This window comes from Danio aesculapii, chromosome 1 (genome assembly GCF_903798145.1).
Source record: "Danio aesculapii chromosome 1, fDanAes4.1, whole genome shotgun sequence".
Taxonomy (NCBI): Eukaryota; Metazoa; Chordata; class Actinopteri; order Cypriniformes; family Danionidae; genus Danio; species Danio aesculapii.
In genome coordinates, this window is record NC_079435.1 from 1,546,954 (window position 1) to 1,565,536 (window position 18,583).

Consider the following 18,583-nt stretch of genomic DNA (forward strand, 5'->3'; position numbering starts at 1 on the left):
GAAATTCAAAAAGTTGTATTTTTTACATTTATGCATCAACATGTATCATCCTTAATGTGTGTACACTATATACTGATTCATGAGCTCCAGAGCAAGAGAGCTGATTGAGACGCACTCAAAGGTGAAATATCTGAAATGATGCAGTTACTTATTAATATCAGCCAAATATCTTCAGTTGAACTGAAGTTATGTGTGATTATATTTGAACTAGTACACATTAGCTTTACCAAAAATTAAAAACAGCAACTTTATTTCTCAGAGTTAATGATCTACTCAGTACCTCACAGTCTGGATTTATATCTGACGAAAAGGAGCTCATATTATATTCATATATCTGAACTGGCTTGTAGATGTGATGATGTAACTATGGCTCAATCCCAATTCTATTTTTGTACCCCTTCCCCTTCCCCTTGGCCCTTAAAACTGAGTGTTTTCAAAATTTACCTCTAAGAATTAGGACAGCACTACAGCACCTGCACACATCATCCAGCCTGATCTCACGAGGAAATGTAAGTATTTTACTTTTTGTCAGTTTAGTGGCTAATCAGTCGTACAAAATTGTATGATTTTAAAAAGGAGGCGTGGCACCTAACCCCACCCCTAAACCCAACCGTCATTAGGGGATGAGCAAATCGTACGAATTAGCCACTAAATCAAAAGGTTACGAATTGCCGTGAGATTGTGTTGCATCATATGTCATCACGATCTCTTGCTTCATATGAGATCAGACGATGGCGACTGCTGTAGTGATTCCAGTTGGGTTATTTTTTGGTGTTTATCTTCAGGAAATCTCTGAAGGCATTTATTATGTCATCATCACGATCTAATGTGGCAATAAGAATCCTCCTTCCGGTGGCGCTGCTGTGCTGGCGACCCGGACTCTAGCATGTGCTTCAGCTGTTCTGATACAGATTTTAACCCAATTTTTAAGTTATAGTTTATTTTATATCATAATCTGTACCTTTATCCGTGAAGGAATCTGACAATGACAATACAGAAATTAGATCAGAGACTGTTGCTTGCTTGGTTGTTAATGTTAGTCTAGTCATCGATAACCTTTAGTATTCCGACACTGCCATTGGAAAGTTGGGCGCCAATTACATACACCAGAGACGCTCTTCTGCTGCTTCGATCTCCTGGCGTAATTACTGCGTCGGTGGAGTTGCTTGGTTTGCCACATGACATAAAAAGGACAGAGGATAAAGTGCGCCAGAGGAAAAAAGGATGGAGAAGCGGAGTACATTTGCGTCTCTGACGCAGAGGAAACAGGCCTTTGTTGCCTGGTTTATTTCTAAGCAACGTAAGATCTGCGAGGAGTTGAGGAGCTACGAGTGAAAACCAAGGTCTGCTTCGAATATAGAGAAGCTGGTTTGATAGTTCTCATGGAAACATGGCTGCAACCAGGTATGCCCAGCACACAATTCAAAGTAGATGGCTTCACTTTAGTTGGAGTTAATCAGACAGCAGCATCAGGCAAAGACCGTGGACGTGGTGTGTGCGTGTTTGTAAATGATAACTAGTGCACACAACTTTCTGTGTGGTCAATAGTATAATCCTGACGTTGACTTGCTTTGCTCAAGTTTGAGAGTGTTCTGTCTACCTAGAGAGTTCGGTAATATCCTAATCTGCGGAACCTACGTGCCCCCCTCGGGTAATGCAGCCAAAGCAGCTATGTATATTAATGACGGTGTACAACAGTATGGTAAATGTGCCACAACGAACAGTAAAATCCTGGATAAATGTTTTGGGAATGTTAAAAAGGGACAATACAGTATATAAACAAACAAACAAACAAGATTGTAACTATACTGCGCATTACACTGTGGCCATATTCACCCACCAAAAACAACATTGACATTACAGCAGACACTGTAAACAGCTCATTCCCAGCCACTAGACTGTTCTGACAGGGTATTCTATCCAGTGTTAGTTTTGTACATGGATTGTAAAAATTTATTATAACATATTCCTTAATTCCATACCATATTTCTATCACTATATACTCCAGGTTTACCCTTTTTCCAAAATTCTATAAGACATTCCTTCTTTTATGAACGTGACACAACCTCCACCTATACCTTCTTCCCTGTCCCTTCTCACACTTACATATCCCTTTAAAACAAAATCTACCTTTGAGTTCAACCATGTTTCCTGAATGCATATTACATTTGGTTTATCTTTCATTTTAATTAAATATCCTTTAAACTCTTGTCCATTAGCACATAGGCTTCTAGCATTCCATTGTAGGATTCTCAACATAGCCCTAACCTACTCCTATCTCTTGGCTCTCTCGAAAATCTGAACTGCGGCTTCTTCTTATATCATCACTCTTCAAACCCTTTATCTCCTTTCTGCTGCTTTGACTATTATTTGTATCTTTTCTGTTCTTCTTTCGGTTTGGGCAATGCAGTTAATTACTTCTACCATGAAAAGTACAATTTTTTTCTTGCTTACTAACGTAAAATCCTCTGATGGCCTACTTTCATCAATTCTTCCTTCTCCTTCAATTCTTCTACCTAAATCCAATCTTACTGTTTGGTTTGACTTCCTCTTTTCACTAACTACCTTTACTGCTTCAGCATAAGTTAGATTGTTTTTTTCTTTTTCCTGTTGAACTTCTATTGCCCTTTTCCTTGCCTCACAACCTCCATATGCAGCATTATGTCCTCCTCCACAGTTGCAACATTTCAATTCTACTCCATCTTCACACTTTGCAAATTCGTGTTACCCTCCACATCGCACACATCTCGGCCACCACCATTGGCTCTTTGCTTTGCTTGCTTCTGTGTTTCTGACATGTTTCACATTTACTTATGAGTGTTTCAATGTCTTTATTAATTCCTGGCCAGAAAACTGACTATCTCGCTCTCCTTTTGCACGTTTTGATACCGAGCTGACCTTTATGTATACTGTGCAACATGTCCATTCTCAAAGCCTGCGGAATGACAATCCTGCCCTTTTTTAAAAGCAGACCATCCACAGCACTGAGTTCCCCTCTGATATGATAAAATTGCACCAAAGATGCACCAACTGGCCATCCCTCATCCATGTTTTTCATGACATGCTGCAACTCCACATCCTTTGCTGTAACCTCCACAATCTGACTCGACTTTGTGTCCGACACAGGCAGTGCCGCTGACACCATATTCACGTGACATTGTATGTCCTCGTCAGTTGTACTCACACTGTTGCCTGCAGTTGCCCTGGATAGAGCATCCGCGAGGACTAGGTTTTTTCCTGGAGTATATATCAGTTCAAAATCATACCTCTGCATCTTCATCATTAAACGTTGTATCCGTGGAGACATTTCGTTCAGATTCTTTTTGATGATGGAGACCAGTGGTCGATGGTCAGTCTCAGCTGTGAAAGATGGCAGCCCATACTCATAGCTATGAAAGCGTTCCAAACCATACGCCAGCCCCAAACATTCTTTTTCAATCTGAGCGTATCGGCATTCAGTTTTGGTCATAGCCCTAGAAGCATAGGCTACCGGTTTCCAGTGCTCTCCCTCAGCCTGGAGTAAACAGCCCATATGCCATCTTTGGAAGCATCTGTAGATAGTTTAATCCTCTTGGTGGGGTCATAAAATGACAATACGGGTGCTGTGGTCAGTGTGATCTTAAGTTGCTGCCACTCATTCTCATGTTTAGCTGTCCATTTAAACTCACAGTCTCTGTGCAGAAGCTCACGTATACATGATGTTTTCGCTGCTAGATTGGGAATAAATTTGCCTATGAAATTGACCATCCCCATGTCTGTCACCTGTCTTGTCAGTGGGCCTTGCCATGTTCTGTATTGCATGTATTTTATCCTGGTCCGGTTGAACACCACGAGCTTATCTCCCAGGAACAGGATTTCTATCATGCTAAATTCACACTAATTCTTGTTGAGTTTTAGTCCATACTTTTGTATGCACTCCATCACAGTCTCTCGCTGCGTTCTTGAGCTGTGGGTCCCCATATGATGATGTCATCAATGTAGACTCGAACTCCTTCCAAGCCCTCTATGATCTGTTCCATGGCTTTGTGGAATATTTCAGGTGCTGACTTTATTCCAAAAGGCAGTCTGAGAAAACAGTATCTGCCGAAGGGAGTATTAAAGGTACAGTACTTTGTGCTGTTTTCTTCCAGTCTCAGCTGCACCTGGCACCTGACATTTCACTGGTGATTTCTTCACATGTGGGTATTTGATAGTGTTCACGCTTTATGCTCTCATTTAAGTCTTTAGGATCCAAACATATTCTCAGCTCACCATTCTTTTTCTTTGTGATGACCATTGAGTTGACCCAGTCTGTAGGGTCATTAACCATTTTGATCACTCCCAACCTGATTATTCTGTCCAACTCTTTCTTTAGGCCATCCTTTAATGGAGCCGGAACTCTAAGTGCTGCTTGCACAACTGGATGAGCATCTTCCTTCAACTGTATTTTATATGTGAAGGGCAAAACACCAAACCCTTTAAACAGATCTGAGAATTTCCCAAACATTTAATTGGCCGCCCTTTGTAATCTTTTAATCCTGATTCTTTCTTCTTTATGTGTGACTTATTTTCCATTGCTTTTATATCATTCATGTTTATGAGGTTCGCTTTTGCACCAGTGTCCAATCTCATGTTGACTATAGTTCCGTTTATCAGTATTGGAGACATCCATTTATCTTCACTTTCCTCTTCATTTTCTTTGTCTGTATTATTTTCTTGTTCATTCTCACAATTTACTAGTCCAACAAAGAATGTATCACTGAGATCAGGCTCCTCAACTAAGTTTACAGTTTTTCCTCTCATGCTCTCCTTTTGTTTGGAGAAACACTGTTTAGCAAAATGATTCTTGAATTGGCAGCTGGAGCATTTCTTACCAAAAGCTGGACACTGCCTGGGCTTGTGCCGCAAGCCGCAACGCTTACAGCTGTACATCATTTCCTCCATCTGCTGTGCCGGCCGGGTCTGTATGCGTCTTTTCTGTTGATATTTTACTGCTCCAACCACTGCTGCACCGTCACTCACTTGTGCTGAAGCTACTGCAGACATCTCGTTGAACGTCTTTACATGTTTGTGTGACAACTCACTCACCTGGCATAACTTAATAGCCCCTGCCAGCGTCAGCTCAGTCTTCTGTAGTAGCCTTTCCATGACTTTATTATCCTCCACACCGAAAACGATCTGATCCCGGATCATTGAGTCCTTCAGCATCGCGAAGTTGCAGGATTGCAAATTTAACCACAGATCCATCAGGAAGCTATCGAACGGCTCATGCTCCCACTGTGTGCGAGACCGAAACACGTACCTCTCGTACGTCTCCTTCTTCTTCGGAGAACAAGGAGCGTCAAATTTGCTCAGCACCGCATTCAACTTGTCACCATCACCAGGGTTGTCAAACAAGAACGTGTTATATACTTCTATGGCCCTGCAATTGTTAGCAGCAGCGCCACCTTTCTAGCATCTGGCTTCGTCTCGAGTCCCATCGCTGCAACATACAGATGGAACTGCTGTTTGAAGGTGCGCCAGTTATAGTCAACATTTCCCGCTAGTTTCAAGCTTTCCGGCGGTTTCAAATCTGTGTTGACTTTTACAGTTTTCTCCTGGTACCATGTCATGTTCGTGTCTTATAATAATGACGCCAAGTTGGAACAAGCGTCTTCTTTATTTACAAGTGCAGTCTGCCTGATGCCGTCTTGTTCTAACGCCTGCTCCCATTTCACATAACCCCTTACAAACCTCTGGTGCCATCTAGTGGCCACACACGTCATAACATACAATCACAACACATTCAGGTTTACTAAGGGTAAAAGCCACAGAATGTCATCTTCTCTTTCGTTTTTACCTGGTTATTGTGTGTGTCTGTATTTTTAACCAGGCTGAAAGTCTAGCTAAACTGCACCCTCTCGTGGCGCAAAACATCATTATAGATTCACCTCTGATGCTCACGGGTCCATTAACATTTTTTTTTTAAAGGCAAAACTTTATTACGATGAGGATAAGAACAAACATTGAATAAATAATTTAATACTTTTTCACTGTTCACTCAAAATTGCCCTTAGACAGTTGTTTTCTGCAATGTTGATTACAGTGGAAAGAGTACTGAGAACTCATACTCAAATAAAAGTACCATTACTTGCCTAAAAATGTAGTGTAAGTAGAGTAAAAGTATCTATTGTAAATATTACTCAAAGTATGAGTATAAAGTTGCCCCTTCAAAAGTACACAAGAGCATTTAGTGAGAATTACGCTGTAAAAAGCTGAGGTGTTTACATGTTAATGTAACATTCTGTAGTGCATTTAGGTATTGTGCAGCAGGCAAACAACATCATAAGACGTCAATATTAGGTTAGATTTAGGTTGTGATGTCAGGTGACCAAAATTCAATGTCTAGCCAGCGTCTAAGGACAACGTTATTTTGATGCCCAATAGTGACAAATATTACAAGCTCGATCATGTTTGTGCTGTCCATCTGGTAACCTGTGTCTGCGTTGTGTCGTAACTGGAGGGGCCGAGTGAAAAAAACCCCTCTCCGATACTTTGAATTTAGACTGCAATACCTACGTCAACCACTAGTTCAATTCTACATACTGCACATTAAAAAAAATGATTCGTGCTATACCACTGTTTGTGGTGTTTCCATTTATTACAGACGTGTACGGGGTTATTTAACTGAATTATGTTCTGCACACGTTACCCTTTGAATTGAACATGCAGGGCATTTACAGTCGAATGGAACAAAGTGGGTGGAACAGTGGCGCCGTGGATAGCATGTTTCCTTCACAGCAAAAAGGTAGCTGGTTCGAGTCTCGGCTGGGTCAGTTGGCGTTTGTGTGTGGAGTTTGCATGTTCTCCCCATGTTTGCGTAGGTTTCCTCCTGGTGCTCCGGATTCCCCCACAAGTCCAAAAACATGTAGTATAAGTGAATTGGTATGTGTGTGAATGAGTTTGTATGGGTGTTTCCCACTGATGGGTTGCAGCTGAAAGGGCATCCGCTGTGTAATACACATGCTTGATAAGTTGGCGGTTCATTTCACTGTGGCGACCCCAGATTAATAAAGGGACTAAGCCGAAAAGAAAATGAATGAATGAATGAATGAATGAATGAATGAACAAAGTGCGAGGACTAAGGACTAAGAACTACTTGTCTATGGCAACATTTTTGTGTTTCTTCCCCTTCATGCTTCATATCTTTAAAGTGTTTTTTAAATATTACACAGAGTCACTGAAGAATCAGGAAAAACCCTGAACCCAGCATAGAGGTCTTCAGTGAATGTGGTGTTGAACGTGTGTAAGTGTGTGAGAGAGTGTGTGTCAGAAATGCTGTAGAAGGACAGAGAGCCGGACGGCACGTCCACATACACTCCTACTCTATTAGAGGGAGATGAAGGAGTGGGGATGTTTGTCCTCTTATTATTGTGCCAAACAGAGTAAATATTATCACCACAATAGAGACTCCAGGATTTATCATTGAGTCCAAACCAACAGTCGCTTCCTCCTTTCCTGCTGATTCCTTTATAAGCCACTGCAGTATGACCCCAGCCGCTCCATTCAGCCTCCCAGTAACAGCGTCCAGTCAGAGTCTCTCTACACAGAACCTGCTCATAGTGTTCAAATCTCTCTGGATGACCAGGATAAATTTGATGATCTTTCACATGTGTTGTTCTTCTGTTCTCTTCAGACAGGATCAGACGACTATGTGTAGTATTTGGATCCAGTGAGAGATGACAAGCATCTGAACGCAAAAAGGTGAAAACAAGTCAGTACACCCTACAGAAAAAAACTGCTTAAACCAGCCTAGGCTGGTTGGCTGGTTTTAGCTGGTTGACCAACCTGGTTTTAGAGGGGTTTTGGCCATTTCTAGGCTGGTTTCCAGCTGTTTCCAGCCTGGACTTAGCTGGTCAGGCTGGAAAATGACCAGCTAAAACCAGCTTGACCAGCCTAGACAAGCTGGGAGCCTAGCCAAAACCAGCTATGTCCAGCTTAAACCAGACTAGTCAAGCTGGTTTAGCTGGAATTACCTGGTCATTTTCCAGCCTAACCAGCTAAGACCAAGCTGGAAATGGCTGGAAACCAGTCTGGAAATGGCCAAAACCCCTCTAAAACCAGGCTGGTCGACCAGCTAAAACCAACCAACCAGCCTAGGCTGGTTTAAGCTGGATTTTTCAGCAGGGCTGCTAAGTTTCTATTAGCCTGATTTAATACACATTTGGCATCAATGGTGTCTGAAAACAAATAACTTTTTAATAAAAGTTACAGAGACTACAAACACAGACTAACATATTTTTCTGACAAGGAATTGCAGAGGGAATCAATGGTAAGCTTAACATTTTAGTCACAGTTTTATGCAAAAGAAATTGGGCACCTGTCTGTGGCTGCATAATGATGTGCTCTTTCTTTATAAGAGAAGATCACAGTAAATTGCGTCAGACCAGAAACGCAAGCTCGTGCGACAAGGTTCGCAGTTCAATGCGGTGCTAAGTTCAAGCTTGCTGAACTCTGAACTGTGAAATCACAACATGTGACTGCGTAAGACTCATTGAAGATCAAAGCATGACCTCTCTGTGCAGAAATTGAAAATATGGAGCAATCGCTCGCTTTTTTTTTTTTGCAAGGAAGAATGATCCAAAATTCCTTTAGCAAGAATTCAGGGACTTCTCCTTGACTATAAGAAGCATCTACAGGCTGTTATTACAGCAAAAGGTGGCTCTACAAAAGATTGATGCCATTATTCTGTTGGGATGCCCATTATTTTTGCACCTGTCTGTTTTTGTTATGACTGAAATTGCTTCGCATCTGTTGATTAAATAAGTGTCATGTCAGAACTGAAATGTTACTTTTCCCCTAGACTATAAAATATATCCAAACGAAACTGCTGATTTGAAAGGCCAGCAGGCTATGACTTTCAATTATGCAAATTATCAGGGGTGGCCAAACTTTTGCATAAGACTGTAAGCATTATATATGGTTTGTGTAACTGGTTCTGCTGAAATTCAGTTTAGTTTATGTGCTCTATGCCAACATTTATGTGTTTCTTCTTCTCAGTGGTGCTCATGCTCACAGTAAGGGAAGTTAGAACAACTATGTTTATGGTTTCGTACTGCATCAGAAACAAATGATGGAAATGCAAAAGTATGCATGTGTTTGAGACTTACATTTTCTCAATCCTGGTGTGATTCTGAAATCTCCTCCACTCTCTAAACTAAATGGGGACACAAACAGCAAAGAATGTTGAACAGCATTATTAGTAGCAAAATGGTTTCGCAGTACTAATATATAGTGCTCAAAGAAAAGGGGAACACTTGGAGTGAGCTTGTGTGGTTTAAGTGTTCCCTTTAGTTTTTGAGCAGAATATATAAACATACTGGTGTTGGAATTAAAACGTCTTGATTTAAAATGATTCTGTCAGGATTTACTAAATTACTTGAAAATTACTGACACACATGTTGGAGCAGAGGGTTTATCTAAATAGTTTACATTAGTTTAGTTGAGTTTCATACTTGAGTTTCTGCAGTGTATAGTGTGGATCCTCCAGTGTGTTTTGGAGCAGCTGGACTCCTGATTGTCCTGGGTGATTGTAGCTCAGATCCAGCTCTCTCAGGTGTGAGGGGTTTGAACTCAGAGCTGAAGACACAAAACCACAGCCTTCCTCTGTCACCATACAGCCAGACAACCTGCAGACACACACAGACAGACAGAACATCTACAAACAGCAACATTATGACCAGCTGTCTGTACATTATCTTTTATATGTTCTTAATACCTCAGTATCTCCAGCTGACACTTTGGACTCTTCAGTCCATCAGAGAGCAGCTTCACTCCTGAATCCTGCAGGTCATTGTTACTCAGGTCCAGCTCTCTCAGGACACAGTTTGAGGATTGAAGAACTGACGACACAATTTCACAATCCTGAGCAGCGAGATTACAGCCAGCAAGACTGAAAGAAGAGCAGAACAAAAGAATTAAAAACAATCTAAATATACACAAGAAGCTAAAATTGTGACTTAAAAAACACTCACAGAGCTCTTGTGCAGTTGCTGACGGCTGGTATCAGTCTTCTTCTGCCCTCATATGATGTGTTGTATTTCTGGAGCTCCAGCTCATCCAGCACCTCCTCTGACATCTGAAGCATGTAGGCGATTGTTGAGCAGTGAGCAGGAGAGAGTTTCTTCTCTGACTGTTTGTCTGATTTCACAAACTCCTGAATCTCTCTGGACAGAGTCTGATCTTTCACTTCCAGCAGACAGAGGAACAGATTGATGGATCTTTCAGTGGAGAGTCCATGTCCATCTCTGATCTTCTCTTTAATGTACTGTGTGCTTCTCCTGATGCTCTCTGAGCTCTTCTCTGTGTGTGTCAGTAGATCCTGTAAGAGTCTCTGATTGGACTCCAGTGAGACGCCCAGCAGGAACCGCAGGAACAGATCCAGACGCCCATTCTCACTCTTGATGGCTTTATCTACTGCTTCCTTATGCAGACTATGAATTACATCTAAAAAACGAGATGTGTCCACATTCTGCATTACATAAAGGTAAAACACATAGAAAGCAGCCAGAAACTCCTGAACACTCAGATGGATGAAGCTGTAGACTTTCCTCTGCTGAATCACAGATTCCTCCTTAAAGATCTCAGTGCAAATCCCAGAATACACTGAGGCATCAGAGACATCTATGCTGCTCTCAATCAGGTCCTCCTCATAGAACATCACATTGCCCTTCATCAGCTGTTTGAAAGCCACTTCAGCAAGTTTGACAATCACTTCTCTGTTGGACTGCAGGAGTTTCTCTGGATCTCTCTCTTCATACTTCTGATTCCTCATGTTGATCTGAATCAGCAGGAAGTGGATGTACATTTCAGTCAGAGTTTGAGGGATTTCTGCACTCAGATCTTCTTCCAGGAGCTTCTGAAGCACAGTGGATGAGATCCAGCAGAAGACGGGTATGTGGCACATGATGTGGAGGCTTCTTGCTCTTCTGATGTGTGAGATGATTCTGCTGGCTTGATGCTGCTCACTGATTCTCTTCCTGAAATATTCCTCCTTCTGAGGCTCAGTGAATCCCTGAATTTCTGTCAGACGCTTGATGTATTTGGAGGGGATCTGATTGGCTGCTGCTGGTCTGGAGGTGATCCAGATGAGAGCAGAGGGAAGCAGCTCTCCTTTCATCAGCTTTGACATCAACACAGCCACTGATGAAGTCTCAGTCACATCACAAACTTTCTGAGCGTCTGAAAACATCAGTGTGATTCTGCTTTCATCCAGACCATCAAAGATGAACACAACTTTACACTCCTCATAAATCTTGGGCTCCAGATCTTCAAGTTCAGGATGAAAGTCCAGCAGAAGTCTGTGAAGGCTGTACTGATGATCTCTGATCAAGTTCAGCTCTCGAAATGGAAGCACAAACATGAAATCTACATCCTGATTGGCTTTTCCCTCGGCCCAGTCCTGAATGAACTTCTGCACAGAGACGGTTTTTTCCGATTCCAGCGATGCCTTTAGTAAGAACAGTCTTGATTTGCTCTTTCTCCTCTTTAAAGATGTCATTGCAGTAGATTGGAGTGTGTTGTGAGTGTTTTGTTCTGGCTGTTTTCTCCATCTGTAAAACCTCATGTTCTTCATTCACTCCTTCACTCTCTCCCTCTATGATGTACAGCTGGGTGTAGATCCGGTTTAGGAGGGTTTGGTTCTCTTGGAGTTCATTTCCCTCAAATAATCTCTCATATTTGTTCTTCATGCTGGTTTTGTGCTGGTCTTTGACTCTCTGCAGGTCTCCAGTCTCCAGTGTGTGTGCTTCAATATTGTCCTGTATAATGTGAGTATGATAGTTGGATGTAGAGTGTGGCACCGATGTGCTCAGCTTACATATCTTTTTTCTTCTAAAAAAGTAAAAAAATAAATAAATAAAATAAATCAATAAATTCATGGTAATTTTTTTTTTTTATAAATTTGCAACAATTTTAAAAACTCTTTTTCCACATTGTCATCATGGGGTATTGTGTGTAGAATGTTGAAAAAGTAAATCAATTTAACACATTTTGGAATAAGACTGTAACATAAAAATATGGAAAAAGTAAAGAGCTATCAATACATTCCGAATGTACTGTGTGTATGTATGTATATATATATATATATATATATATATATATATATATATATATATATGTGTGTGTGTGTGTGTGTGTGTGTGTGTGTGTGTGTGTGTTTGTGTGTGTGTGTGTGTGTATGGGAATCTGTTTCAACCTGGTAAGAAAAAAAACATGCTTTAAAGTCAAAATGATGACTTTGCAGAATCAAAATTAAAAGATAAAAAACGAATCTATGATCTACTTAGTCAAAATTATGATTTACTAAATTGAAATTATGAGATCAAATGTCCAAATTAATGACTTAAAAAGTTTACATTTTTAAAAGTTGAAATTATGAGAAGTCAAAATTACAAGATAAAAGGTAAACATTAGGGCGACATGACGGCTCAGTGGTTAGCAGAGTTTGCATGTTCTCCCCGTGTTGACGTGGGTTTCCTCCAGGTGCTCCGGTTTCCTCCCACGGTCCAAACACATGTGCTATAGGGGAATTGATTAACTAAATTAGCCGTAGTGTATAAGTGTGAATGAGTGTGTATGGGTGTTTCCCAGTACTGGGTTGTGGCTGGAAGGGCATACGCTGCATAAGACATATGCTGGAATAGTTGGTGGTTTATTCCGCTGTAGTGACCCCTGATAAATAAGGAACTAAGCTGAAGGAGAATAAATTAAATGTACTGTGTATATATTATGACTTACTAAATTATTGTAATTGACTTAGTAAATATGATTTTTTTAAGCCTTTATAAATGACACTGTAACACTGTGTGACCTCAATAATACTTTAAAAATGATGAATCTAACGAAGCATGAAATCTTTATTAGAGGGTTATTGAATCATTATGTAATCAGGGGTATGACACTGACAACAGAGGTGCGCATCCACATACAGGTTTATTAGAATGGTCAGACAAGCAGTGGTCAATACAGGGGCAAACAGATGTATAAGGGCAATCCAGAGTCATAGGCAAAATAACAGGCAGATGGTCACAATGCAGGCAGCAAACAGGATAAAACAAATAAACAAGACAAAAGAAAACGCGTTGTAGTGTCACTAAACAGATAACAAGACTCAACAGACTAAACATATAACAAGTCATAGTGTTTGTGCTCCTTACGTAGTGCATTAATCAGTCCTTAAGCAGCTTCAGCTGTGGGAGTGCTTTCAGTCTTGTTCTAGAACCGGTTGTGTGTGAGTGTGTGTGTGTGTTGTATAATTGGGTCCAGAAATGGTGGATTTGTAGTCCTTAAGCGATCTGCATCTACTAGATTGCTGATGATCATGACATAGCCCCCCTCTAAGAAGCGGATTCCAGACGCTCCTAACACAGTTAAGGCGGGAGGAGGGAGCGGAGGTGGAAGAGGGGGAGGGATGGAGGGTCAGGAGGACCATGCAGCGGAGGGTTACCTGGAGTATGGAGCTTTGGAGGACCTGGAGCGTGGAGCTGCGGAGGGCCTGGACCGTGAAGGGCCTGGAGCGTGGAGCTGTGGAGTGCCTGGAACTGCGGAGGGCCTGGAGCATGGAGCTACGAAGGGCCTGAAGCGGAGCTGTGGAGGGCTTGGAGCTGTGGTAAATCTGGGGGCTCAGCAGGCATAGACGGGTCATACACCCACAGTGGGTCAGGAGGCTTTGGCTCAGGAGGCACTGGCATGTCATATAACCCCAGTGGATCAGAAGGTTTTGGGTCAAGGAGCACTGGCAGTTCATATAACCCCAGTGGATCAGAAGGCTTGGGTTCAAGGAGCACTGAGAAAATCACACGGCTCTGGCAAGTCACATGGCTCTGGCAGCCATTCATGTGACTCAGGCGGCGGACATTCAGAAGCTCAGGAGGCAGCGCCCATTCAGGAAGCTCAGGAGGCAGCAGCCAGTAAGGAGGCTCATGCAGCGGCGGCCATTCAGGAAGCTCAGGGGGCGGCGGACATTCAGGAAGCTCAGGCGGCGAACATTCAGGAAGCTCAGGCGGCGGCAGACATTCAGGAAGCTCAGGTGGCGGCGGACATTCAGGAAGCTCAGGCGGCGGCGGACATTCAGGAACCTCAGGCGGCCGCGGACATTCAGGAAGCTCAGCCTGCGGAGGTCATTCAGGTAGCTCAGGAGGCAGCAGCCATTCAGGAAGCTCAGGCGGTAGTGGGCATTCAGGAAGCTCAGCCGGCGGCGGACATTCAGGAAGCTCAGCCGGCAGTGGCCATTCAGGAAGCTCAGCCGGCGGCGGACATTCAGGAAGCTCAACCGGCGGCGGACATTCAGGAAGCTCAGGTGGCGTCGGACATTCAGGAAGCTCAGGTGGCGTCGGACATTCAGGAAGCTCAGGTGGCGTCGGACATTCAGGAAGCTCAGCCTGCGGCGGTCATTCAGGAAGCTCGGGCAGTGGCGGCCATTCAGGAAGCTCGGGCAGTAGCGGCCATTCAGGAAGTTCAGGCGGTAGTGGCCATTCAGGAAGCTCAGGCAGCGGCTATTCAGAAAGCTCAGGCGGCAGCCATTCTGGAAGCTTAGGCGGCAGCCATTCTGGAAGCTCAGGCGGCAGCCATTCTGGAAGCTCAGGCGGCAGCCATTCTGGAAGCTCAGGCAGCGGCCATTCTGGAAGCTCAGGCAGCGGCCATTCAGGAAGGTCAGGTGGCGGCAGCCATTCAGGAAGCTCAGGCGGCAGCAGCAGCTCTGGTTGTGGCAGCTCTGGCAGTACTGGCGGCACTGGCTCTAGCAGCGGCTCTGGTGGCGGCAGCTCTGATGACAGTGGTTCTAGCAAGCACTGTCGGTAGCAGCGGACGATCTGACAGCTCTGGAGGATCTGGCAGCTCTGGCAGTGACTGAGGATCTGGCAGCTCTGGAGGTGGCGGTGGCAGCTCTGGCAGTAACAGCTCTGGTGGTGGAAGCTGATCAGGCAACTCAGGTGGTGGTGGCCATTCTGTTGGCTCAGGTGATGGCATTTCAGGAACAGGAACGACGATAGGAACTATGGCACGAACAGACTCGGAACAGGAAGCCATCTTGTAAGCTAGTGGCAGATTGGCGCTTACCCATGCGTGAGCTGGAGGGTTTCTGAACACTGCAAATGAAGCAACAAGTAGGCGTGGCCAACCTTCGCCATTTTGTTCGCGCGTCATTGCACCCACGGCAGAACACCAAACAAGGGCAAAGAAGTGGAGAGTGAGCGGAGCTACAGACACCTGCTGGCATTTTGCTTTGACCTGGCTTAGACAGATTTTACTTTGAGTGAATGCTTAATACTTTATTTTCTGTGACTCGTTTGTGTTCTGACCACATGTGCTTGGCTGTACACTATATCAATAAAGTGTTTAGACTTTTAAAAACACTGTAGTAATACAGTAAGCCTCTAAACATTGTTCTTATGATGTTTTTCTACAGGGGAAAACCTGAATAACTTCCAAACACTTCAGATATAGTCTGTGTTAGTAAACGCAAGCCTATTGATAAAATCCAGCATAACGCTGTATGACAGCGCTTCACGCTACTGTTCTAGAGCCTACAGCTAATCAATCTGTCAGATTCTAGAGTGCTTTACAGGTCTTAAGAAAATGACAAATTATCTTAAATAAAACAAATACATTTATAGAGATGGTATAGAAGTATAAAATTTCACTCACATGGGAAACGGAGGCAACTTGAACGGTATGTGAGCACAATTAAGTGCACACAGCATCCCATATCATCTGATAATTGTAGGAAATAATGCCACAAGGCAACTGACTGTGTAAAGAAACATTAACCCAAACAAAAACATGATATGCCAAGCTCAGCGGCTAATTAGCCGGATTCAGCCGAGGTGAAGAGACAGTGAGCAGCGAGACCTAGCAGTCACTCAAGTGGCCACGCCCTTAATTATGCAAACTTAATATAACCTAATATAAAGGAAATGGATGACTCCAGAAATGTACTCCAGAAATGGCGGATTTGTAGTCCTTAAGCGATCTGCAGCTACTAGATCGCTGATGAGATCACGACACATTAACTAACACACAGTGGTGTGAAGTTGGGGTTTTTGCATGCTATAATTTATGGGTTTAGTTCATCAAACTAATGTTATAACAGTCAAAGATAACACAAGTAAACACATAATGCAGTTTTGAAATGAAGCTAAAACAAAATACAAAACTGAATCATTTGAAAAAGTGTTAACTCTGGTTTATCACACCGAGTTACATTTTTCTAGCTAAACCCTGGCCTGACCACTGCCAACAAACATGCAAAAAAAATAATAAATCAGTAAGGGGCAAACATCTTTTTCACACAGCTGTATGTATTTTTTCTTCTCTGTGAAAAGTGACGTTAAAAACTCTTCTGTCAATGCTGGAATGACCAGTGTCTTACCGGGGGTCAGAGGTCACTGATGCATCCCTGAGTGAAGGAGTTTTAAGAACCATGGACCGATCACTCCTCACAGACACACAGCTTGATCCAGATGCAGAACTCGTTTCAGAAGCAGAGTCCTCATTTTCTCTCTTCTTTTGACTCATTTTAGTGTTCACCCTCTCTCCTTTACTGAAAGAATATCGAGACACTGATTTAAGAAGCATTATATTTGGAAACACTAGAGTCAGTAAATAATAAAACATAATGTGAATGACACTAGTGTAATAAATGCCATCTCCATATTAACATAGAAATAGTGAAAGGTTAATATAATAATAATACTATTTTTAAAAGAATAATATAACTGAGCTCTGATTAAATTTGAATTTATAACACATTTGAGCTAAAATGGTTGTTTCTAAAATGGGTTTTTATTCCTGCACTTTTGTTGTCTTCAATTGATTATAATGTACTGTTTATCACATTTTTAAAAAATATTTAACAAAACATTATAAGCTGTCCAATCAAAACATCTTCTGGTCATGGCAAACATTAACGGCCATCAATATTTTATTTTAATATAAACAAACAAGGCCCCAAATGCAAAACACTCCGAGATAACATCACGCCAAAATACATGCACAATAATGAACGGTGAAGACATTACAGAAGACTGGAGTATTTTGCTTGATTAATATTAATTATCATTATCATTAATATATATATATATATATATATATTATATTATGATAATTATTACTAAATAATACTAAAAAGATGATCCAATCTAAATGAAGCTATCAACATTATAGCAATATATTTATTTATTGTTATTTCTTCGTCTATCCTCAGTGTGTGAAAGGCTGCACAAAATGTTAAAGGTAACACATGCCTTGGAATATTTCTATATAACAACATGCTAGGTACAGCATGTTTTCAATATAAAACAAAGAGAGTGGGATACAAACATTATGTAAATATTTTGAGCGCCAAGACTTCCGCCATTTTGATTTAGATTGCAGTAAGAAATAACTAATATATGACTTGCATTTTAAATCCCATGAAAAAAAGAGAAATAAAGCATCAGCATATTTTATTTGACGTGGTTACATGAAGAATAGAATATTTGAACTTACCTCAAAACGTGTGTCCGTTCAAGTTTACTGAGGTTAATACTACGTGTACAGACACAGAATGTCGTCTTTTTCCCCTTTCTGTTATACTTCTTTCACCTGCTTAAGGTGTGTCATCTTTATTTTTAAACAGGATATGCAAAATCAAACTAAACTGCTCCCTTTATTTGCGCAGATCATCATCACATGTTAAAAAGCAGTGGACTGCTCAAATCGACATTATTTATGTACCGCAAACCCATACGAAAAACTCCAATACGATTACAAAAGACAATGATTTCAATGATCTTACTTTTTTGAATTATTATTATTTATTATTCTGTATTTACAATGCAAAAATGGGAACTCAGATTTTTCACACATTGCTACATTTCACAATATAAATTAGTTTTAGTTTTTATTTTTCAGTAATAGAGTGCCAAAGTACATATCAGAAATCACTTTAACACTTTAACATATGCCATTTTGTTCTGTAACAGCACTGTTGAAATATTGTTGTTTCTTGTTTGACAATACACGTATAGAAGACCAAAAGCAAAACAGCAGCTCATTTTATGCGACTACATGGCTACTTTAAGACAAAATGTTAAAAATGTAAAAGACTATCTTGTGTGTATATTTGTTCTAGTCTTGTTTTCTTTTTACTCCACACATATCAAGACAAGTTTAACTTCCTCTAGTGCAGAGCAAGACTGTGTGTGTGTGTGTGTGTGCGTGTGTGTGTGTTAACTTGTGGATGTTCAAAGTATGATGTGTCAATTATGTGTCCTGCTCCATAAAGTCTGTGTTCACCACAAACACAAGCTTATATCAAAAACTCTCTCACTGCTTCACCTCAGTGTTTACTGGACTCATCTAAATCTCTCAGGCCTGAATCTAAACTTTACAGAGTAGGGCTGTTTCACCCCAACCAATCACCCCCAAACAGAATATCAAAGTAGATTTAGTCATACCATATTATCATAGTAATTTACTACAATGAATTATGATGTTTAATCATACTGTAAATAGGGATAATACTGTCTAGGGTTTCTCAGCTTCTCGGATGCTGGAGTCATGTAAAACACATCTGTTTAGCTGT

The 18,583-nt window shown here is 41.6% G+C and overlaps 1 protein-coding gene across 1 annotated transcript; it reads right to left on the reverse strand.

Moving 5' to 3' along the window:
* Window positions 1-5,653: 5,653 nt before the first annotated feature.
* Window positions 5,654-17,715, reverse strand: LOC130222156 (protein NLRC3-like). The gene is given in 8 exon segments (XM_056454784.1): window positions 5,654-7,708; window positions 9,129-9,175; window positions 9,474-9,647; window positions 9,737-9,991; window positions 9,993-11,449; window positions 11,451-11,850; window positions 16,388-16,558; window positions 17,506-17,715. Coding segments are annotated over 7 exon segments (3,009 nt in total). The 5' UTR covers window positions 16,534-16,558; window positions 17,506-17,715; the 3' UTR covers window positions 5,654-7,178.
* Window positions 17,716-18,583: the final 868 nt, after the last annotated feature.